We start from the raw sequence: 24431 nt of genomic DNA, 5'->3' as shown, positions 1-24431 counted from the left end.
AGAAATATTTTTTAATTTTGATTTTTTCAATACATTCTTCTATATTAAAAATATACCTTAAATATAGGTAGATGGTTAGGAAAGAGCAGTCATAATAATACTGTGATTTAGTTTTGAAAACTTCCCTTTCCCCCTATGGAACATGTATCTGGAAGAGATCTTGGTCAGATAGTCCATCATTTCAAAGCAGAATTAATTATTGGTAAGCCATAGCTACAAATGCTACAGAAAAACCTGTTTTCAAAAATTTCCGGTGAAAAAGATTCCAAGAAAACTCCCTGGATAATACATTTTAGTTGAATTATCTGTGTCTTCAAATGTTTTGAGTTTTTTTCCCCTCAGTCTGTCTTGATCTCTAATCTCTTATTGCAATTTCAGACTACTGTGATTTATCCTGTCTCATGTAGACTTGGAAAGAAGTATATTCCTTTTCTGTTGGAAGCACTTCTTAGGTTTTCAAGGCTATTTTCAGTTTTTCTTCAATTTTTGCATTTGAGAACAGAGATTTTGCAGGTGTTTGTCTTTGGTTGGTTGGTTTGGTTGGTTGTTTTTTTTTCTTTGTTACTGTATCTTTGGAATCTGTGTGATTTTGAATTACCTACCTGCATGCAAGATAACAATCTAATAAAAATTTAGTAAGAAAGTGACAATCCACGTAACAGTTAGGATATAAATACTTTTCCTGTAAAACAGTGTTTACCCTTCTGAGTACAGATAGTCTGGAGAAGGGGATAGTTCTCAAAAGTGTAATGAGTTCAGGTCATTAAGATGAAAAAATATAAATGGAGGGATTAAAATTAACAAAACTTCAGGATCTTTACAAAAGCCTACCTTTCTAGGTAAGATGTTGCATAGGATGGTACCATCAAGGATTGAACTTAGTTACTGTGGGGAAGAAAAAAGCTTTGACAAATAGATGCTTAGTTTCATAGTTACATTGATGCACAGTTGTTGCTGCCTTAAAGTTACTTGATGCTCTTACTGGGGTTATTCTGAAAACTTTCACTTCTCTAAGAAATACTTCTAGACAAAAGTTAATAATTAAAGGCTATGAAATGTGATTACAGTTAGTTTTCCTGCATAAGATCTTTGGTTCTTACTGCCCTTTTGAAGACCAAGAGGCATTCTGCTTTACCCAGTCCTTCAGCCAATACAAAAAAATAAATACTTACTGTAGACTTGAGTTTCCCCGTAGCAGTTGGCTGTAAATGGCAGCTGCACATCTGTGCTAACGTGCCTAAACATATTAGATACTTTCTGTACTGGCATATGTATTCATTCCTGCCTTTACAGTTTTCTACAAATCCAAACCTTTTTCCTCACTTTTGAATAATATCTATCAAGTGCCTTAAGTTCTAAAATGACAATTAATGAAGATTCAGTGTTTAAAAATATTTGCTATGAAAAACATCTTCCCTACTGTGCAGGACTATAAATGGAATATATGTTAGTGTTCAGTAAGGCATCTTATTTTATCAAAATATACACATTATGTGTCTCAATCTATTGAGATTGATCTACTTGAATGTCCTGTCCATTTTCTAGATCCCTGTTAATTTTTTTTTAAATTATTAGTTAGAGAATGAATACCCCAAAGCATAGATCTTGCGGGAAGGCAGCAAAAAAAAAAAAAGCATTTCTAAGAAATATTTGCTTTCATTGTCACTAAGATTCAGGGAATTTGGTCTTTTCCATTTACTCTGCCATTTAAATGTCAATTTTTATTTTTATTTTTTAATTCTAGGCTTTATGCAAATGTTCTATATATTGTAGGTGGTTTCCACATAAGATTTCCCTAAACTAGAGATCAAACTGGAACCGTTAGGAGATATCAACAGTTTCCTCAGTGTGATATATTGCCTAAGCTGCCACAGAAGTCAAACTAACTATTTCAAATTAATGTAAGTATGGAGCCTATCTTCAAGAAACAGTGCTCCAGGCATTGATTTATATCTATCAAAGTATTTCTGTTAGTGTAGTTTTTAAAGGCTTTCATGTAAATCCTTGAGCAGTTACGGCACAGTGCGTATGGTTCTTTAGTTTTCATGAGGGAAACTAGCATGACATTCTTATACCATCAGCTTGTCTAAAATGATGTACAATAGCTTGCAAATCTAAGTTTAAATAACAGGTAAACAATATGACTTGAAACTGTATTTTAAATAGCATTCCCCATTTTAGTAGGTCTGAGCTTTTGCATGTAAACATCTAGTGTCTTTTGTTTGAAGAAGTGTACAGGTGTGTTTTTAACATATGGAGTATTTTTTTTTTTCTACTTGCCTTTCTAAATATGCATTAAAGAGAACTCTATGATGTTATTTCTGGGATCTTTCATCTCTACAGATGAACTGCACAGCTTTCATTTGGGAAGAGTTAATCTAATAACACCTAGTACCTGGCAGAACAGAGACGTTCAGAAAGAAGATAAATGTAACATCAAAAAGGCAATGGAGCTTTATAAAATTCTTCTCTGAAAATAAGTCTGACCCAATAGGAAATTGGACTAAATTTACAAAAATGTGTGCCTGCAGTTTTTTGTAAGAACAGTTTTATCAAATCTCTTCTGCAACTTTTCAATAGTTTCTGGTATGTAATATTTCTGGCTTCATGATTCCCTGTATGAGGCTGAAGTAAATTAATCTTTCATTAGAGAATCAGGAAGATCTTGTGCAAACTAATGTGGTTCTCACAGGATTATTTTATTAATTATTCTGAGCTAGTCATACAATTATTTATCATTATAGGGGCTGATGTAACTTGAACAACTTCTACCAAAGCTCCATCTAGCTTCAGATACTGACTCCTAGTGCTCATGCTCTCTCGACTGCTGGACAGATGTGTTTATTGCTTTGAGAAACCTAACTCCCTGGAGTAAAATTCTGTAGCATTTCTTTAGGGTAAAGACCAGTCTTCATTTTGTAACTCTCTGTTGTCTTTTGGGTTGAATATAGCAGTTACCTTAAGAGGTTTGGTATGAGCTGATGGCAAATATGGTGTTGCTTTCTTAATCTCCTGTGTATTATGAAGAACAGAATTTGGTAGTATTCCTTTTATCTTCTCTTATTAAAAATGATGGACATAATTCTGGTGACTAGATAAAGCCTGTTTGATAGTTTGTGTGTCTAATACAGCAAATACTGTTTTGATGAATTCAGTGATCAGACATTAAATCAAATTGCCAGTAAGGAGTTCCTTCTTCTTGTGATTCCTGCTTGTCTCAGAAGGTTTTTGTAATACACTTTACATTTATACTTTTATAACAGAATGAACACAAGGATGAAGACAAGAAGAGATTAAATGTTCAGAATGACAAAAGACACAATCAGAACTTCATTTTTGCTTCAATCATGGGAGGGTAGCTCTTATGAAGAAAATATCTGGGATAAAAATTAACTTCTGATTATGAATCCATAATAGTGAAGGTGGTGAAACTTAAGCATCCCTATTCTACAGACCTGAGAACTTGCGTAATGTTCTGGTTGAAGCTGGCATGGAAACTGAACCCTGCTTTTGGATACCCAGCCAGACGTAATGAACCACATCAGTGTGAGGGCAGGAGCTCCAAGTTCTGCTCAGGTTTGCTAGCACATCTGGGAGAAAGTATAATCTTGGCTCTCCTTCCACACCCATGGACACAAGGACAGTAGCTTGACCCTGGTAAAAGACACATTTGGTGTCTAATGAGGCTCTGTGTGAATCAGGTAGACATTGCCTTGTTCTTTTGCAGGAAATGTGGATCAGGTGGAAAGCATCCTTTGGGATGCCTATTTGTGCTAAATAGACAAGCTTAAAATGGCAATTAAGTAAATTTGTACTGAGGAAGAAGTTTATCAATTAAGTTCCCATCAGAATCAGAAAGGTTTGAAGTAGCAGTGGGAGAAGTTGCATTCAGCTGATGAAGACAACTAATAAAAAAATTGTAATGAGATGAACTGCAGAAATATTTGTAATGTCTTGTTTCACTTGACTGAGAGGGCAGGTTCAAATCACCTATATTGCAATAAATGCACATATTTTCAGATTAGGCACAGTTATTTCTGGCTATCTTCCTGTTTTTAATTTGCCCATATGCCAGTCTGATAATTAAAAGAATAGGTAAATTAGATTTCCTGGCAGTGGATAAAAGTTTACAGTAATGAACATCCCACCACATTCCTGAAATGCCTGTTTAATAGCCAACTGCTGAATATTGTTTTTAACTAAACAGACTAAACTATGAAGGTTGGGATGACAAGTTCACTTACTTAAGGATGCAAGAGAGAAATCAGATACTACTGACAAGATCAGAAAGATTTGAATGCAAAATGTTGAAAGATTAAAGACAAGCCTAAAGAAGGATACATGAAAAAAGGTATACGAAAAAGCATGAAGCTTAACTTAAGTCATTTCCTGGTATCTTAGGTAATTTACTTGTTTTAAAATGTTTCGTGGATGTAAGTAGAGACTGTCCATTCATTTTCTAAGTTTTCCTAGTTTTTCTGAAGCTATATGGGTTTTAAATCTTAAGCAAAATAGTGACTAAAAGAATAAAGAGAGGCATAGCACTAAGGTAATTTCTCTTTTGTTTTGCCTCTTTCAATTTAGTAATTAGTAATCTGAGCTCACATGGTATGTTCAGCTTGCCTGGGTGATAACACACAAATTGCTTGTGCCTTGGCTGAGAGAGAAACATCTGTCTAACAGTTAACCAGAGGTTCTGTGTTTGGTAATTAACTTTCTAGAGTCAGTCATCTCTCTTCCTTGCTGTGCTTTTTGTCAAATTTTCTTGACACAATTTGAGAGTTGTGGCAGAGCCCCACAAGCTGTTCTTCTTTTTCTGCTTCTGTATCTGCAGAGCTGCTTTTATTCAAACCTCCCTCTAACATAGACTCTGCTTTAGAAATGTAAATGTATTTTTCTGACACCATACTCACATCTGTCTTGGTTTTGTATTTGTAAATTGGGGATAGTATTTCCCTGCTATGCAAAGTTGCATGCTTGGAAGACAAACCTGGATCTTTTTTATTGTTATCTGCCTACTGAAGTAGACATTGTTGGCTGAGTGGCATGGTTAAATTCTTATGCTAAAGACTTAGGGGACTGTAGTCCTTACAAATGGAATTGTAACAGTAGTTTAAAAATCTTCAAGAAGTTAATCTTAAGAGTGAGTTTCTTTATGTTGTCCATCATAATTACATGGATTCTTCCTGCAATTAGTCTTAACTCTCTTTACCAGAGATGTGCAACCATGAAAGTGTGAGTTACAGTGATACAGTTGTAAAGAACCATGAAGGTCATTATCACCTTAGGTGGTGTAAATAAATGGAGGAAAGGAGTTCAAATAATCGATGCACATTTGCATTTTCAAAAGCACTGAGGTCTGTTTAGTTATTACATATTCATGGTAACTAGAGCTGTAGTGAGATTTAGTAAATAAATAAATAAAATTCCCATGAAAGAAACCTAAGTAGATTAGTTATTTGTGGAGAATCTTTTTAGGCAAGAGTCAGAAAGTAGCTAACAGTAATTCTTACTAACTTTCCTCAACTTTTGTGTTTTGTAATTTTCGTGCAATTATATTCAAGAAGCTTACTTTGCATAATAAACTACTTTGTATAGTGTATATAGATACATTATATAAACAATTATATAGATGTATGAATGTGTAGGGATCGAACAAACTGAGAAAATTAATCATTCATTGCAGGGTAGTTGATCACCTTTACTGGATTTCAAATGTATTCTATTTTTTTTCTCTTAAATAAGGATTAATTAGAAGTATCTAGAAGTTCTTTAATAATTACCTTTTTGATGTGTATACCTTTCTCTGAACTTTTTTACTTTGTCTCTGAAAATCTCCAGGAGGATGGCTTACCTTCAGTATTGGTATATGCATAACTTGCTGCTGCTAGATAAAAGTCTGGTACTTGATTTTGTGCAGTTTCTCTGAGTCTCCTTTTTCCTTTCTGGTGAGCCTTGAGCATAAAACTTAGATCTGTATGTTTATATTTTTGCAGTAATGTTGCAGTTATAATTCAGTTGATTCTTTGTATGCTGCATTTTAGAGTTACATGGTGATTCAGAAAACTCAGATTGAATAAAAAAAAAGGAAGAGGATGGTGAGAGGAGAATGTTTTTTAAAATAGGCGGTTTGTATATGGGTAGAATTTTGTAACGCTGTTTTGCGGATTACTTTTAAAACTAGCTCTTGAAACTGAGCAAGCATTTTTTTGGTTTAGATAACACCTAAACACATTAGTTCCTAACAAGTGATATTTATCTGTAGCAGAGATTGTGTGCCTATGTATCTGGGTACTGAAGATACCAGTGATAAACATCAGTGCCATTGTGTAGGTGGTACTTCAGTCCGAGTACAGAATAGTGTGGGTTTTGGGGTTTTTTTTCTCTTGGAAGGAGAAACACTGTAATAAAGACAAGAGTATAAAAACATAAATGCTCGTACACTACTGCATTTGTAGCTCTGAACATATCTTTTGAGTAGATGAGCTAGAAAGTGAGTGGTTGAAAGAAGTTTTCATATAATGTAACGTATTCATACAAGATGTGTATGAACCAAAATAGTGGGTGTCTCTACATTAGCACTCCAGGTCAGTCAGGAAGTTCACTTTGAAAATGATCTTCTGATTATTCTGCTTACCACACTGTTTTACATTGTGGAGTGCCTTTCCAGTATGGAAACTCAATGTATTTTTGGGTGAAACTAAACCACAAACTGTGCTTCAGAAACGATTGCAGGCAGGCTGCTCCAGACACCAATAGGCATCCAGTTAACAGAGCCAGCTGAAAGCTAGTCTGAAATAAGATCTTCTGTGATGGATACACTGGGGACTTGGGTTCTCAGCACCAGCTTTTCTGCTGTATGGATCTGCTCCTTATGCAGTGTGTTGCACTGAAGTGCTAGAGTTACGAGGGTTTTGTGGACCAATACTTGATTGTAAATTCTAATTTTGGTTTTGAACTTTCTCTGAATGAGTCTGTCCTGACTTTGTATTTCTTGGACTCACTAATTGAATACTCCCTAATCTTGATTTGACTTTCCTTTGCTTTCAACTGCTGGATAGAGAAGCTGCATGTGTTAGGATGGGGGTGTAAAGTGTAAAAAGCAGCTGGAGTTTTCTGTTTGAAGGAAAAGGAAAAACAGTGAAGAAGCAGTTGGAGCTGCAGCCTATCAGTGGAGGAGTAGTAAAGGAAAAAAAAAAAAAAAAAGGATAGCTCTGCACCATGCCTGCAGAAATTGAGAATGAAAGCAATTGCTTAAATACAATTTTGTAGTAAGTGCTGGAATTCAGAACCTGGCTTCAGTCCTCTATTCTGGGCACAAGTCAATGTCTCCACTAGAATTAAGGCAACATCAGCTGACTTTTCAGCCAAAGGCATCTTGGCTTTCTACAGCTATACTTTGCTTAACAACTTTATTGTGAAACAATTCAGAAGGCACATTTAAAGTAAAAATAGCAAATGAACAACTAAAAATGTTGAAAGGTTTTTAAAAGTAAAATTGAGTAAAAATTTGAATTTATGTTCTTTGATCATAACCATAATTTTAAGAGTACTTGTACACTAGAAAATATAAGACTTTCTTATATCGTCCTTAGTTTTGTAAATGCAATCTCATGTTCTGTGCTGGCTGAAGTTTTGCTGTTAAATCCTGGATTGTGTTGTATTACAATAAGAAACATGTAAGAGCTAATACTCTTGGCAGCATTTGTCTGTCTACAAAATCAAGGTAATGGTGCTAAGCCTTGGTAAATGAATACTGAATCAGTTAACTAGCACAGTTTTAATTTGCCTAATTGAACTGCTTTGGAAATTAATTAGAAGTACAGTGCTGTGTTGACATGTAGTAAAATGACCTCTCAGTGCATAATTTTAAATAAATAGAAACAGATTTTGTTGACTTACATTGGTGTGACCTGGTTCTTTATTTTAGCATATCAGTAAGGGCAGCAGTATTTCAGATGGTGCTGTTCTGTCTGATGCTTGCAGTGCACAGGTTTGAAACATCCTTGCTTTTCTATGTAAGTTTTGTTTGATCAAAGGGTTGTGATGCCACAGAGAAAGAAGTAGATACTATTTTATTTTTTTTAATTATTTTTTGCTCTGTGCTTTTTAAAATGGGCAGGAGGTGTGATGAAGGTCATACTTTAGCTTACTCTTTTTAAAATGCTTTAAAAATCATCTATCTGTCGGAGTGTTTGTTTCTAATGCCTGAAATACTGAAGTCTTGTGGCCAATTTGAGGCAGACTTGGTTTAAATTGGATGTTGTATTAATAAGTTTTTTTAAACAGAACTAGTTCAAGAACTGTTTGAGTTTTTACCTGAATATTCTATTTGATAACTTAGTTGGGTGGTCTGTCTGTGTACAGTATGAACATAAATGCTGTTTCTATTTCAGCTATTCCTTAGCTGCTTCTAGCCTTCTTCAACTAAAGTCCCTTTCATGGGTACCTTAACCTAACGGCATTTAAAAAAAAGAGTTTCAGCAGGTACCAAGAATCCTGCTTTTTATGTGACATTGATGAAAGGCTTGTTCTCCATGTTCTGGTAAAATGCTGAACAACAAGGAGGAGAGAAAGCAGATCACACACACAGTAAAAAAGGTGATCTAGGAGCTCTAGATCATCAAGGCTGAGAACAGTAGTATTTCAACACCTATACGCTTTTTATGTGTGTGTGTTTCTTCAGGAAGTAATTTTGTTGTTGAAACTTCACAAAGAGCAATCTGCTTCTGGTGCATTGGTACCAGTGCCTGTTCACTCCAGAAATATCTGAACTGGGATATAATGTATTTTTAGTATCCCAACTATGTAATTAAAAAGAAAACATGATATAAATCTATTCTCAACCAATCAGTCCATTTTTCTCATGGAAGAAAGGCATCACAGGCAATGCTGCTTGCTGTGTTCAGTTAATCAAGTTGTGATGGTCTGGAAATTCTTGAACAAACTCATTTTTAGATGCTGTGGGGCTTTAAGGACAGGACTGCCCAGTGCATCATCTTTTGCTCTTCTGTTGTGCCTGATTTGAGGAATTGGTTTATGTATAAGAGCTTTATTTTCATATCACACTTAAAAATAGTTTAAGCCACTGATCTGTGAAATACTTTTTGTTTATATTTATCTTATGTAGGTATTTCGCCAATGAATCTGTCAGTATTAAAGCTGATGTATTAATTTTTTAGAGAAATGTGTTTGTCTCTGATATCTCTAAGCAACCATATAAACCTGAATATTTGTGAATCTGTTTTTGAAGCTTCTATATTTGGTGGCCTACCTGCCAAAATTATACTGAGATTTAAAAATACTTCGGTGTCCCTAATATCAAGATATTTCCACACCCTTAGTGTGAATGGATATGTCCGCACCCTATAAGACCTGTGCTTTTCCACAGTTGTCTTGCATGCTTCTGTATTGGAGTGCTGCACGTCTGGGGTGCCTCAACATCTCTCCTTTAAGATGCTGGTCCTGAACACAGGAGTTTTCAATGAGCATATTTACTGTTCAGATGAAACTGTTACTGGTGTAACTTTTCAAGTTTGGGCATAGAGTTGTGTCTGTGTGCATGTACTGATGAACAATACCTGTTTCAGAACCATGGATATTGTAAGAAATTTGCTGGTTTAACATATATTTCTCAATGTTCTTAACTCCTCTGGGAAAGGAAAGTTAACAGCAGTTTCAAATGTTCCTTTTTCTTTTGAGTAATAGTTAAACAATTACTTGCATCTTATGACTACCATGTCTAAAAGGTCAACAGTGTGAAGCATATGCACAGAAAATACTTTTTCAGGGAGAAGCAGATAGGTTTTAGTTTTGGAAGTGAAAACTGACTGAAAATTACAGACCCTTGAAGTTAGTATTGGGGAGGTTCTTTAATCTTCCTAATTGGGCTATTTTTGTAACTCAATAGTAGACAGCTCCTTTGAAGAAAGAATACAGCAAAGAGAAATTATCTAGGCCTTAAATCCTTATGTTCAGTTAATGATTATCTGCAAGGTATGGAGATAAATGAAAAAAGCAACAAAATGAAATACAGATTAATGAAAAGGAAATTATTTTTTTACAAGAGATACAGTAAATCTCACTTGTCTGAGCTTCAGTAAAATTACTTTTGAAGTATAGTGATGGCAATTCAAGAACAAAGAAATGTGTAGGACACTGGATATTGGGATACAGTGGGCAACATTTCCATTTTAACTTGCATTGAAGTTTTGGTAAGAGACTTAAAGCTTTCAGGACTACATTTCAGTTTTGTAATACAAAAGATTCTTGTATTGGTAATACAAAATTGGGAGGCATTATCTGCTCTGTTTTCTTCACAGGCTGGTATGGCTGCATTGTCAGTGTTTTTCACATTCAACAGCAGCCAGTTAGCATAGGAGGGCTCTGAACAGGAACAATAAGCATTTTCATATCCTTACAGCTGCAGTGTCTGGCTTTGGCTTATTCACCTGGCTCATAGTTGCCTGCTTTAGTACCTTGGACACTGCCAAGCAGGAAGTATCTGAGATTGTTATTGTGCATTATATTCTTAAAATACAGTTGTGTATATATGAAAGGTGGTTCTTGCTCATCTGAAGTATTACACAAGAAATTTGAGGAAGTGAGGATTGAAATAATTACAAGCAGACAGTATCATGGAGCTTTTAAAGAACAGACTATTAAAGTTACCAGTCTCATTTTGTGCTGTTCGTTAGCTGACCACAGACAATGTTTCCTGACCTCAAGGAAGTAAATACATATATACCCTTGTATTTTCTCAGTATGAATGGAGGAAACAGAATATGGTACTACAAATTCTACTCCCTTTTACTTTTGTTGCATGTTTTTAAAAGGTAATGCCTTCCTATTCTTTTTAATTTCTGTTTCCTAGATTATAATATTGGAGGAAAAAAATTACCACAGATCAATTTTATGTCTTGTCTCACTGCATCGAGAATAATGAGAATTTGTAAGAAGTTTGAAGATAATAGTATTCATAAAATATTGATTTGAAAAATGAGAAATAAAGCAGGTACGGGCTGTACAAGACCAGAGAAGTGGCCTGCCTAGGGCAAAGAGAGTAACACTTTGGGGCTTGTATCTAGTCTTGTTGCTTTGCAAGTGGTGCCCAAGTGAGCTGCCCTGAAAAGGGTGCAGTTTCTGTAAGGGAATAAGCAACTGGCACTTGCCTTTGGCTGAGCTGGTCAGTAACATATTGAGGTTGCCAAACAACACTGAAATACAAAATTAACTCTGGAAACACTTAAAAAAGCTAAGAGGACAATTTTAGCTTTATGACCTGTGAAATTTATGGTAGTATGATTACGAGTCATATTCAATTAATAAATCATTAATTGAATGTATAGGAAACATCCGTAGCCAATTCTTAATTTTCATATTGTTTTAGTGGAAATTCTGGTTGCTCATTTTTAAAAGTGCATTAAATATAGTGGATCCGAATTGAATGTTTTACAAGTATTAGTATATAGTAGATAAAGTTAGGGAACATAAAAGCAGTGCACATTCTGCAAAGCAGCTATAATCAGATAATTTCATTCAGTATTTTGAGTCTTAAGGCAGCATTTTCCTGAAAATAAATAATTCTGCTTTTTTTGCTTCACAAGCACTTGAGTCTACACATGGAATATATGTCAGGAGCTGATAGAAATTATAAGTTGCTTCTTGCTGATGAAGGATTAGCTCTGGTCATGGATTTTCTCAAGATCCTAATAGCTCTTACTCCATAAATGTTTATTAAAAGACAATGAAGAACAAACATTAGAAATACGGCCATGAAGACTACAAGTGAAGCTGGTAGTAAGCACAGAATCAAAACTTCTTTAAACTGTCAGTAGTGTCAGTAATGCTGAAAAAAGGAAAAAAAAAACATTATGCTTTTTATGGGAGTTTGCTCTTTTATTGCTTAAGGTGTAATTCAGTATTTTGGACTACTGCAACCCGTGGGAGTTGCCATTTTCCTTATTGGAAGCACTGGATAAAATCCTTTTAACTTTCAGTCTTTGCGCTTTAAAGCATATTAAAAACTTGCACTGCAGAGAGAAACTGAAAGAGCTGTTCTTCTAAGTTTGTGTAGATCTGTGCAAAACTGTTCTTTCCACCATGGAGTTGCATATAGAACAATTAAAGAATGAAGATGTCATACCCTTAAATTGGAAGAGACAGAAGACTAGGGTAGTGAGTTGCCTTATACCCTTTCAAAGTTTGCCCTGATTTGTCTAGTCAGACCATGATTGTGCATGTCAAAGCAGCTGCTCTTTTGGGTCAGTCAATTATTGACATGTACTGGAGGAGTGAGTAGTGGGGTTGTGCCAACCGAAGGGGAGCCCTGCCTTTGTGGGAGTGTGCTCCAGGTAGATGTGAAGTGGCAGTGATAGCACTGAGAAGGGCTGGTGCTCCTGAGCCTGGCTCTGTGTGGAGCTCAGTCACCACTTAGTTACCTCTGCTTCTGCAGAAGCTGAGTTCTTGGAGGGAGTCCTTGCAGCCAGTCCTTGTGTGCAGCTTCTAAAGGCTAATCTCCAGATAGCTTGATTGTATCAAGTTTGTTGATTGGATGCTTCTGTGTTCGTGTGCTTCAGGAAAGTCACTGAAATAGAGGTTTTGCTTGTTACTGGGGCAGTTCAAGAGGTGCAGCTTACCCGTGTGACCACTGTGTTTGTCACTTTCCCTGCCTGTTCATCACTTGGGCTTAGCAGGGAATGGAAATGGCAGTCTCAGGCATGTTCTAATATATTTAAGTGAGCTTGCCCTTATCCTCATACGTTCAAGAGTAAGAATCTGACCTTAAGAACTGAAGAAACATATGGACTGTACATGTAAAACTCTGGTTAATAGTAAACAATGCCTTCTTTTAGTATGAAATATATTTAGGGCTATTTTTAGCAAAGAAGGTTGCTCAGTATAACTTTTGAAAGTAGAAAAGCATCCTCTGGTGGGTGCATTCTACTGCAACATTCATGTAAGATTCTGATAAAGATTGAAGAGATTAATGTATTGTATGAATAAATACCCAATGCTAAATATTTTCCAGTTTAAATCACACATGTAATACTTACTGATTTCTGTTGTACAAATTGAGATAATTTTATTTTTTTGAGCATTCTTAACTCTAAGCTGTTGCTGAAACAGAATGCAGTTTCAGTCTCACAGAGGAACAAAACTTTGCTTCTCTGGTCTGAATACAGTACTTGGCTTGATTAACAAGCATGTCCTGACTAGGGAGATAAATAACTTAATGAGGCCCAGGGCTGGGGGTAAAATTCTTTCTTTTTATGGTTGCAAGCAGAGCACAACAATGATTCATTAAGCAAAGCAGAATTAATTTGATTTTCTCTGTACAGTGGTAGTGCTGTATAGTCTAGGGAGATCCAGACAAGGAAATCTGTCATACTTATAAATACTTTTAAGGGTGTGGTGGGTGTAAGTGCTTAATATAGTTCATGTAATGTCTTGAAAGTGGCTGATCTATATATATGAGATAAAAATAGCACTCTTTAATGCTATGTGTCACTTACTGCACAGTGCCACTGTGTTATACTGCAAACTTATCTGCTTGCTTTTTAATGTGTTTGCATCTGTACACAACACTTTTAAAGGATGGTATTGGTACTAACAGTTCACCAACCTACCAAATGTTTTTTGTTAGGTGATGGATTCTGAGAATTTACTGATGTGTTGGTTATAGCTACTCTTGTTTAGGTTAACTACTACTAAACCTCGTATCTTCAAAACTAAATTTTATTTGATTCAATTTATCCTTACTAATCTAGATGTGGAATGGAGAAGTTTTGGTGGGACTTTCATAGGTTTTGCATGTTTTTTTGTAGTTCTTTCCCAATCCCATTTTCTGATATTAATGACTATATAATATTTCTATAAAGTTTCTAATTATCCAGGAAAATTCCAGCTGGGTTCCATCATAATGAGCTTGCTGTCTGCAGTGTCCTCTCTTGTGCAGAGTGGATGCTGATACTGCCTAGCTGGAGGTTTTTTAGCATGCTGACTGCTACTACTACTTGTAAAGTCTCTCTTTCCTGCCCCATGAAATTTGAGATCTTGTGATCTGGTTGTTAGACTTCTCCATGGTCACTTGCCATGGCTTGCTTTATAGATCAGTGTCTCTCTATTGAGACCATTAGTGTCTTCTTTAGATTCTAGGTGTGGCTGTGTTTGCAACAGGTGGTGAGAATCCCCTTGATAATTCTTCAGCTGCACTTCTCAGATGACCAATTGCTTAGTTACCTCTCCCTGCTTCCTTCTCCTTCCTCACCCTCTTCCTTTTCCTGCTTCTGCTCAACTTAACATTTTGAGACTTCCAAGATATGTTGTCCTGGCTTGGTAGCTTACTTTGAAATGTCATTCACTTGCCAAAACTTCCATTAATCATCTTTAATATAAATTTATCTTACTGGTGGAAGCTACTTGGCGGATTTATGATGGCCAGGCCAGCTCTAGCAAGTTTGGACAATCAGCTGGATAAAACTGAATGGCAGTTTGTGCAACCTCTTACTCCATTGGTCTGATAAGGAAGGTACCACTTGTTTGGGGTTTTTTGAGGGTTTGTTTTGTGTTGTTTTTAATATTTAGACTAAAAGGAGAAATATGTTGTTTCAAATTAATCAAAAAAGGGAAGTAATTAGTGATGACAACTACTTCAAATTACTCTTCTCTGATTATGAAGCTGAATCCCTCTTTGACCTAAGTAGCATTTTAAGCTAACGCTAAGAATTTTCCCAGCATATTCAAGAATCCATATGAACAGCAAGCTTTCCTCAATGTTTGTCTCTCTTCTATTCAAGTTGCCACCAGCAACTTGTTTTCACATTTTCCCTTTATGGGGATAATTGTTTCTTTTAAGAAAGTGTAAAATTGCTTAAGCTGTAATATTCATTTAACAAAAAACAGTTGTGTGTTGTTTTCTCCAGAGCAAAAATACAAGTCATACCTGAGCACTTAAAAGAAGGAAAAGTTTATTCCATAAGGAAAATGATGCTACAAGTATTCTTTTTATTTTACATTTTCTATAGTACTACACTGTGAAAGGTTCTGCATTGATTACTCTGCTCTATTCTTATCAAGAAACAACATTAAGTTGAGGAGAAAGGGTTCCAGTGTGGATAATTCTATCAGCAGGATGAGGGGAAGGATGTTTCCATCCAAAACATTGTTTCAAGACCAAAAGGGTGAAGGATGTAAAGTGTACTTTCATGGGCTGTTTTTTCTTCAGCTTTGCTGTTTTAACACTAGCACCCTTAAACATGTAATCTATGACAAATCAGTAACTGAAATCGTAGTACATCTGGTTATTGGAGTATTTGGGCAGCAGGAGACTTTACTGGAGTTACTTTCAAGATTCTTTGAAGCTGACTCCTTTGTTCTGATGTGATTATTCTAGTGCATTGATCAAAATTGCCAAATGGTACTGAAATAAATGTTTGCTAACATTGTTAGCAGCTTGTTTGTCCAGCCCTCCTTTGTTGCTTCTTTCATGCTTCTCCTATATTTTACTGTTCCTTGATTTCTCTGCCATGATTTTTGCTACTGTTACGAGAACATCATATTGGGTGTTACAGTGAAATGGACAGTATTCCTGTTGGGTTCAAGGTTCCCACAGGGAGCACTAAATGCTGCAGAAGCATCTTCTGCTGCAGCAGGAAGATACAGTATGTAACATTTTTAAGGTCAGTATATATTAAGACCTCTCTTTAAACCAAAACAGTTTTTAATGCAACAGTTGGCCAAAACCTGCATATTTCTTACCTGTGGTGTACTTTATTGGTATATCCTTGGTTCATGTTTTGTCTGTGCTATAACCTGGCTGCAGTATTGTGACTCCGAATAACCACATTGAACAGGTTTCTGATTCAGTTTAATATAGCTGATATTTTTTTATTGAAAGAGTTTATTTTGGACTGTGGCAAATATGAGAATTTTAAGTCGGTTGTCTGTAGTACCACTGGCTAACCCAGTACAGATACCTAACACAGGGAAATGCTGAAATTAACTTACAAAACTTAGTAGAGTTGAAGACAGGAATAAACCTAGTTTTGTTTTGTCTTGCCTTTTGATGTGAATGACTTGCTTTTCCTGAAGAATTAATGTTTGGTTTTCTTAGTTTCTAGTACATAAGGCGAGAGACAACTTGTTCAATTTTATCATTTGAGTTGCAGACATAACAAGTTCATTAAGATTGCTACATTTGCATATTAAAAATTCAACAAGATTTTAGTATTTTTGTGTTAAAATGAGTTGAGAACCGCTTTGTGTTGTTTTCTGTTCAAGTATGTGTGGGGTTCTGTAGCAGAAGAGCTTTATTATCCAGAGGGCTCTGATTTTTCTTATTGGAACAAACCTTGTCAGAATCAAACCAATATTGTCAAAATTGTTTTAATTACAGCTGATGTTAACGAAAAGGGGAACTGTGACTTGTGCTAAATAGCTTTGACAATATGAGCTATGTCAGATGTTTTCACACTGAGAAATCTGGTTTCCTTCTATGATGAGATAGCAGGTTCTGCAGATGGGGGCAAAGCAGCAGTTTTTCTGCCTGGCAACAGCAAGGCCTTGGACTTCCATCTCCCATAGTATCCTTATAAACAAATGAAATGGTCTGCTTATCCAGGCAATATAACAAGATGGCCAAACTGTGGGTCTTGAAGACTTGTGCTTAGTAGTGCAAAGTCCAGATGGCTGCTGGTGACATCCTGTCAAGGTTTGAGACTGGGCAAATACTCTAACTTCTGTATTAGGGAACTGAATGAGGGGACAGAGCATCTGCAGCATGTTTGCAGATGATACTGAATTGGCAGGAGCAGTCAATAAATGGGAGGTCAGGGAGACTGTTGAGAAGGGATCTCAACAGCTGGGGGAATGGGCTGATACGTGGATCAGCTCAGGTGAGCTCAAAGCCCTGCCAGTGGGAGAGAGTAGCCCTGTGCGCCAGTAAGAAGCCAGGGGCTCATGGCTGGGGAGCAGCTGTGTGGACACCAACCCAGCTGTCCTGCTCAACAGCCTGCGGTGTGCCCTTGTGGCAGAGCACCAGCTACACCCTCACCTTGAGAGACATTAATCCCTTTACTGAGAAGATGTGGGACTGCATCTAGGTACTGGTGGGGAAAATCCAAAAAAAAAGAAAAAAGGGTAGTCAGACTGAGAAACAGGTTGTCCACAAAGGCTGTGGAGTGTCTGTCCCTCAGGATACTCACAGCTCCACTGGACGTTACTCCAGACAACTTTCTCTAATGGCCCTGCTTTGAGCAGGGTGTCAGACAACATAAATGCTTATCTGTTACTCTGAGCTTTCTGCCTGTTATGCCCCTCAGGAAGCAAACAGCAAAATTGATCATCCTAATATGATGAGCTGCAACCTCCCATAGTGTAGTAATTACCCTGCAATCCATTACGCTGCCCCAGGCTTGACAGAAGAACTCTAAGAGGAACATGCTTTGGGTGCTGACAACTCCGCCTTAACGTGTGTCTGAGTTCCCAAGAGGAGCCTTTTGTGCTTTGGGTGGTGTTGGCAATTCTATCACTTTGATGGGTTTTGTTTCTAAATCACTGTTTGTAGGTATTCATGTGGCAAAGCAGGAAAACAACCTTTGACTAAAGAGTTTTGGGTGTATATATGCTGTCTTTAAAACGCATAGTTCATATTCCTTTCAAGATCATGTAAAAAGCAATATCCTGAAAATAACTGTATTGGCAAGTTGGCAAGAGAAAGGAAAGGTAAAACTGTTCCTGCATGGGACAAGTTAATATGAAAGCATCAGCCTTTATTTTAACTTGCTGTAGAAACTGAACTGTAGAGCTAAATGTCTAAAAAATGAGTTTTCAGTCCCTGAAGTATGTTATGTTCCCAGATATGCTCTTCAGGCTTTTGTATTTGGAAAATATTAATGTAAACTGAATTTTATGGGGATAACATATGGGGGAAGTATCTGTCAGAACATTTTTATATGATAAGAGAAGTAATGTTGTGTGAAGTTTTACATTCCAATTGTTTATAAAACAATAGATTTTAAGGAGCAAAGGCATGTTTTGAGAACGTGGAATTCATGTTACGAGAGGTAGAGATAATCAGTAAGAAGGGTAGTGTACTACCCTTAGTATAACACTAAAAACTTAAATTTGTTCTTGAAATTTGGGCTTATTTGTTCCTCTTAAACAGACTTTGCTGGAATACGCAGAGAAGTGGAAAACATCAGAAGACCCTCTGCCTCTGTTGGAGGTGTATACGGTGGCTATCCGAAGCTATGTTAAAGCACGACCTTATCTTACCTCTGAGTGTGAAAATGTAGCCTTTGTGCTTGAACGTTTAGCACTGTGAGTATGTTTTTCAGTTACTAAAACCAACGTGTGTGGTATTAGCTTTTCACTGCCTAAATGCTTTCCCAACCGGGTTCACAATCTGTAGACATTCTAAATAAGTTGGGAAGCACTTTTTTTTCTCATGATAAATGCAGTATTCCTGGTTGTTGGAAATGGAGCAGTCCTGAGGACTGTTCTGATGAAGGACAAGCCAACATCCCTGGCTTGAAACACTTTACTACTATTGATCTGCAGGCATTCTGAAAGTGCATCAATTTACACAACAGTGTTACAGAGTTGAACTTCAATGACAAATCCTTTATTATTTAGTAGTAGGAGTAGTGGGTTTTAGAGAGTCTGCTTTTACAGGCTCTGCAAGAGTATCCATGCCACCTTTTCTTTAGGTGTTTAGACAAACCAGATTTTTATGGCTTTGGCATTTCAAACAAATAACTGTTTGAATACTAGAATTAAGCCTTGTAGTTTACGTATTTTAAAAGCAAAAAATTGTGTCAAATAATATTCCTATTTGCTTTCCAGAAGCTGTATTGAACTTCTACTGTGTCTGCCTCATGACTTACCTGAAAATAAATGGAAAGAATTTCAGGCTTTTATACAGGTGAGTTTGATTCATGACATGAAGACTTAGTATCTTTTAAGAATGGTTTGGAAATGTAGGAATATTAAGTATATAGCATGTAGGTAGGCTTGTTTCCTGGTGGATGATAAAGATCAAGTCCTTCAGCTGGAAGTTCTATGTACTCTGCAGTAATTACTGTCAGCCATATCACTTATACTGTCATAGTTCATGTAGCAGCTTTGGAGAAAAAAAATGTTTAGATACTTGAAAGGAAGCTCATGTTTTAAAAGGTATTTGTCAATTAACAGTGTTAGAAATGAAATAATATCATGTAAGTAATTCTTAACAATTTATGGTTGTACGTTTGAGATTTATTATGAGTGAAAGATCTATGACTACTGCAGGATTATTAGATTTCCCACAGGGCACTAGCCGGTTAAGTATTAGAGCTCTGCTTTAAAGGAGGGTGTTGAAACAAGTTCTGCTCCTCAGTATTTATCAGAAATATGTATTGGGAGGTCCTGCCTACAGTTTAGGGTGGGAAGTGGAAGTTAGGAAGAAGGAAGGAACACAGTTATCCCAGGATTCTTAGCCTCAATAACACAGGAAGATGCGAAGCTGATTTTTGGAATGAATTTTGATTAGCAACTGCCCGATGTAAATCAGTTCTGAAGAAGTGTGTTTTGTGCAGGGAGGTTTCAGAAGCCTTCAGAACAGGTGGAGAAATAAAGGAAAAGTAACGAGATGGGAGATGAGCCCCTCTTTTGTTTTGTAGAATGAGTGTTAGTTGCATATTGCTATTCAAGTCACAGATTTTTCAAGGTATTTAATTTGCTCCCAAGCATACCTCTGTTTTCATAATCTATCCTAGTATCTATAAGCGGTAGAAATAATTTTAATGGATTTAAAACTCCAGCCTGCCTTCATCATATTTGCACAGAACTGTGCAGTGAGGTGTTACAGCTTAAAGCTTTTACCTTTACAAAAATACTTTTCAGTACATAAAAATTGAGCTGCTGAAGAGTCTGAAAAAAAATAAAGAGTTCAGGCAGCTGGTTCCGGGCTAATATGTGGACTAGAGAATTTGCTCATCTGTTTGTAGAAGGGAAGCCTATTTCAAAATCTAGTTTCAGAATTTTAAGAAATAACCCTATTCTATCTCAAGGAAATTTTGGAACACTCAATCTTTTCCATTTCTCTGCCTAAATCTGAGGTGACAGGCAGAAGTAAAGCCCACGCAGGCTGAATATTAAGATTGTTTTGTTATACATTTAACACTCTATCTGGTAAAGTTTGGGTTTTTTTGACATAAGTTATAAAGTAGTAAAAAGGACACACTTTCTCTTAGCAATACTTTGTTTTGTAAAATACATCCTTCAGGTGGCTCATAAAAACTTGATGGAAAATGGCAGCCAGGAACTGCATATTTTAACTACGCTTACACAAGAGAAGGGAGTGTGGAAGAATCCAGTGTTGTGTGGTATTCTTTCCCAGGAACAGTTGGATCCAGATAAAGGTACAATTTAAAACAACGATTGAGATAAAATATGCCTCATTTTTATAATATATTGAAATATTATTAAGATATATGGGAGTATTTTATTGAATATAGTTTGTAATAATTCATAAGCTCTATAAATAAATACCCTTGTAACATTATCTGAATTATTAAGGCACTATGTTTCTAGGAATATACAAATAATGTTGGTATTTTGCATGAAATGTGATCATAGCTGCAGATCTTGTGCTGTTTTCTTTATAAGCCATGTGAAGGAAGATTATATGCAGGCTATTTTACAATGGGGTAGTTTCAGTACTGGTAGGCAAAAATTACTTGGCATAAAACAAAAAAATTAAAAATGTATTTTTTTTCAAATGAGTATGGCATTTACTCAGTTATGAAATGCAAAGAGGGCCATTACTGAAGATTCATTTAGACCAGAGCTCTGAGAATGGCTAACAGCAGTTGCATAGGGAAGAGCATTTGATCCACAAAGGCATACAATGATATATTCCTGATGTATTATTTCCAGTGTTAATGGTTTGCAGTTCAGAAGTGGTATCCTTGTGTTAAGAAGTTGTAGGTGGGTTTTTTTGAGTCTTTGCCTAATTGGTTTTAGCATCTGTATGCACCATCAGAAATAAGCATCTGTAGCAGAGTTACACAGTTCTCACATCAAGTAAATTAGTTCCTCTTACTGTCTGCCTCCTTTTAGTCTGATGCCTGTTTGTTTCATGTGGTGTTTTCTATTTATTGAAAAAGTAAACTATTCTTGCATCTTTTAATGAATGCATCATTCCAGCTGGACACAATTTGTTACTCTGCTGTCATATCCCCTCTTCTTTCTTTTGTAGTCTTTATTCTGTAACATCTTTTAACTTTACTGTCCCATTCCTCGTATGGAAGACCAAAGGTTTATTCAGCAGTCTACTTGTAGATGCACTGATTTTCCAGTTCATTCTGCATTTTTTTAGTAATATTTCCTAGTATTAGTCTTGCTTCTTGTCTAGCATTGAACTAACGTGGTTTTTTTAAAACTGTGTGGTTTATTCCTGATTTCTCTCTTGAGAAGTGTACCTGTTTCAGTGTTAGCATTTTCTCCTAACACACCGCCTATTTTTTGTATGTACAGTTAGGAGTGCATTTTTGCCCCATTAAAATCACTTTTTTTTTTTGACTGCAGTCTGCTTCAGCCTTTTACAGTTGGCATGTTTTTACTACCCTGCTTTTATCAGCATGTTTTGTCTCCTTCTTCTCTATCCCCCTTTTACAAATATTTGTAAAAATGCTGGACAACAGTGGGTTCTGGTACAGATCCTCAGGGAACCCACTGAGATCTTGTTGGGGTTTTTTTGTTTAACTGATAATTTATCCATATAAGAATCTTCTTTTTACTACCAAGATAGGTTAGTATCTTCAGGGGTTTTGAGGGACTTCTTAAAATGCCTTTAGGAAATTCACAGATCACCCTTATTCATATTATAACTCTCTCAGACAAGTCCAGTAAATGTATAATGTGATTTTTTTAATTATTATTTTTTTAACAGAAGATGTGCTTACTCTTCCACAAGATTTGCATCTTGCCAGTTCTTTTCATAATTTATAGTGCTTTGGATGCCAATACAGGCATTGGATTGGTACGCAGTTCTCAGAGTCCTCCAGAGTACTCTCTTGTTAGCTTTGTATCAACCACTTGCTAGTCCTCTTACTAGCAAGGTACTTCTAAGAGAGAGGCTTAATTAACATTTAACTTGCCTTATTTGAAGTTTTATAAGAACTCATGAGTCTGGCTTTGACTGTTTGCTTTATCAGTGTTTTCTTGTGAAGTTTTTAATAGACGTTTCAGGATTGCTTTTACTAAAGAAGGATTCTGCCTTGGACTGACTGACTTGACTCCTGTTACAGTTATTAGCTGTCTTGATGGCAGAAAATGCAAATTAACAAAGTAGCACAAGATTACATGTAACCATAAAACATCAAAAGTAGGAGCTACTCCGTTTGCAAAGCGGGGAAGGCAAGCAGCAGCGTAGATGATACTAAGGAGTAGGGGAATTCTCAAGCCACCCATCACCTTCTTGACTCTTGAGTTTTGTTCGCTGGCCATTGATACGAGTCAGTTCTATTCATGTCCAGTAGGACCAGGGTGTTTGGTACTTAGGAGTTTGTTTTACTTTTTTGTATGCAGAAGCTTTGTTTGCCTCCCCCTCTGGGTAGCAATGGCATTGTGCAAACCATTTTTGATATCTGCAGTACCACTGATTTTTGTGATTTTGAGACTCAGTGATCCTGGATATAAGATTAACTCACTTTCAAGGAATTGCTTTCTTGTGAATGTCAGTGGGATGGATGCTAACCCCAAGCTGTGGTTATCCAGGGCACTTGTGTGGAAGACAGGCAGATACTGGGCCACTGAAGAATTTTCTTTTTCTCAAAAAGTATTAAATCTTGCTGGTTTACTTTTCTGAGAGGGCCACACCTTCATCTTTTTAAGTGGAGATGAGCAATCTTTTGAACAAAAGAAGAGTTGTCAGTGGTTTCAAGGTATTTTCTTGTTGCAGCCTCATTCTGTTCAGCTGTAGGCTCCAGGTTGGTAGATTAAGTGATGTTTCCAGCCTGGAGATTGTCAGTCAGCCTTTCATAATTTTCAATTTTTTATCATCATCTCATCCATTCAGCCAACACTAACCATTTGGTTGGGGGTGGGTTGCCATCCTGTGGGTATGTTTGGAGTTTTTTCCTTATATCAGTGGCAAGATTGTCATATTACAACCCGTATTTTTTTCACTCAGCTGAAAAGCTGTTCTCTAGCTACTGGCAGCTTCTGTAGCACTGCATTGTTTTGTGTAATCTTCGTGATATGCCCAGAGAGCTGACTTTCTTGTCTGTAATTCAGCACTCTCACTGGCTACCACTTACCTTTTTTTAGTGGACAGCTGTCTCAGCATTCTTCAACCTTAACTGCAGTATAACAGTCTTAGGAATATTTGTACACTTTGATTACAGGATTCTGGTTTTGTTCTTAATGTTGCCTTTACCACTTGCTATTTCAGAAGTATTTAAGTAGTCAGCTTGTTACACTGGAGTATTAACATTTGGCAGATTTGATCAATTGGGTCTTTGACTAATGGTTAATATAAACATTTTGTCTGTTGGAGATGAAACAACTAGTTGAGACCGGAGGTGGTTTTTTGTAATAGCATCCTCTTAAGCTTTTGTTGCCTGTAATTTTTTATTATTTTTCATTGCTTGTTTAATTTTATTTCAGTCTTGGTAGTCTCAACTATGACGCATTCAGACTAATTATAACCTATTGAGAATCTTTGACATAATGGGATATCTGCAGAACTTTAGGTTACTGATTATCTATTCCTGAAGGCCTCTGTTGACTGCTGAAGGTCAGTTTGTCTCTTTGTGTCTCCTGTAGGAAGCACAACTAGGTTTATTTCATCTCAGAGACACATCATTTTCAATTGCTCTGTTTTCAGATTGTACAAACTTGGGACACAGTGTGAGGGACAAGTTCATTTTTTCTAACCACACAGCACAGCTTGTTTGTTCTGATTGCAGTCAAGCAAATGCAGGCTTTTCTGAACCAGACTCTATTCTCTTGCTCCCCTAGTTTTGAGGATGGATTGTTGCATGGGTTCCACCTAAACATGATCAGGAAGTACTTACTTCCTGGGATATTAAGGAGACTGTTCTCTAAGTGCCAAATCATTAAGTAACTGCCTTACTCCTGACAGCCCTGGCCACAGCTCAGTTTTCTGGTGAATGTGTGTCTGGAAGAACTCATGGACTTAGGAGCTCAAAAAAGTAGAGGATGGATACCCAATTGTTTGAAGCACTGATGACAACAGTTTCTTTGATGCTGATGGGTATTACTGCATTACTACAAGATGTTCATATGTTCATGTCACTCACCTGCTTGAGTGACAAACATTGGCATTGCCCTGGATTTTTAGCCCATCTCTAACCACAAATGTTTGGAAACCTGGCTTAAGTGACCAGATTCTGTGCAACAGATGCCACTGAATAAGAGAGACT

At 36.6% G+C, this 24431-nt stretch overlaps 1 protein-coding gene across 1 annotated transcript in view; it reads left to right on the top strand.

Moving 5' to 3' along the window:
• Positions 1-24431, top strand: part of ZNF292 (zinc finger protein 292) — a 48424-nt gene that overhangs the window by 4553 nt on the left and 19440 nt on the right. The window contains exons 2-4 of the mRNA XM_051613762.1: positions 18167-18321; positions 18847-18925; positions 20267-20402. Of these exons, the coding sequence (XP_051469722.1) occupies positions 18167-18321; positions 18847-18925; positions 20267-20402 (370 nt within the window). The remainder of the gene's footprint in view (positions 1-18166; positions 18322-18846; positions 18926-20266; positions 20403-24431) is intronic.

The sequence above is a fragment of the Apus apus genome, chromosome 3 (assembly GCF_020740795.1).
Source record: "Apus apus isolate bApuApu2 chromosome 3, bApuApu2.pri.cur, whole genome shotgun sequence".
In the NCBI taxonomy this organism is placed as follows: domain Eukaryota; kingdom Metazoa; phylum Chordata; class Aves; order Apodiformes; family Apodidae; genus Apus; species Apus apus.
Note: the sequence above shows the minus strand (reverse complement) of the source record. Positions and strands in the feature narration are given on the sequence as shown.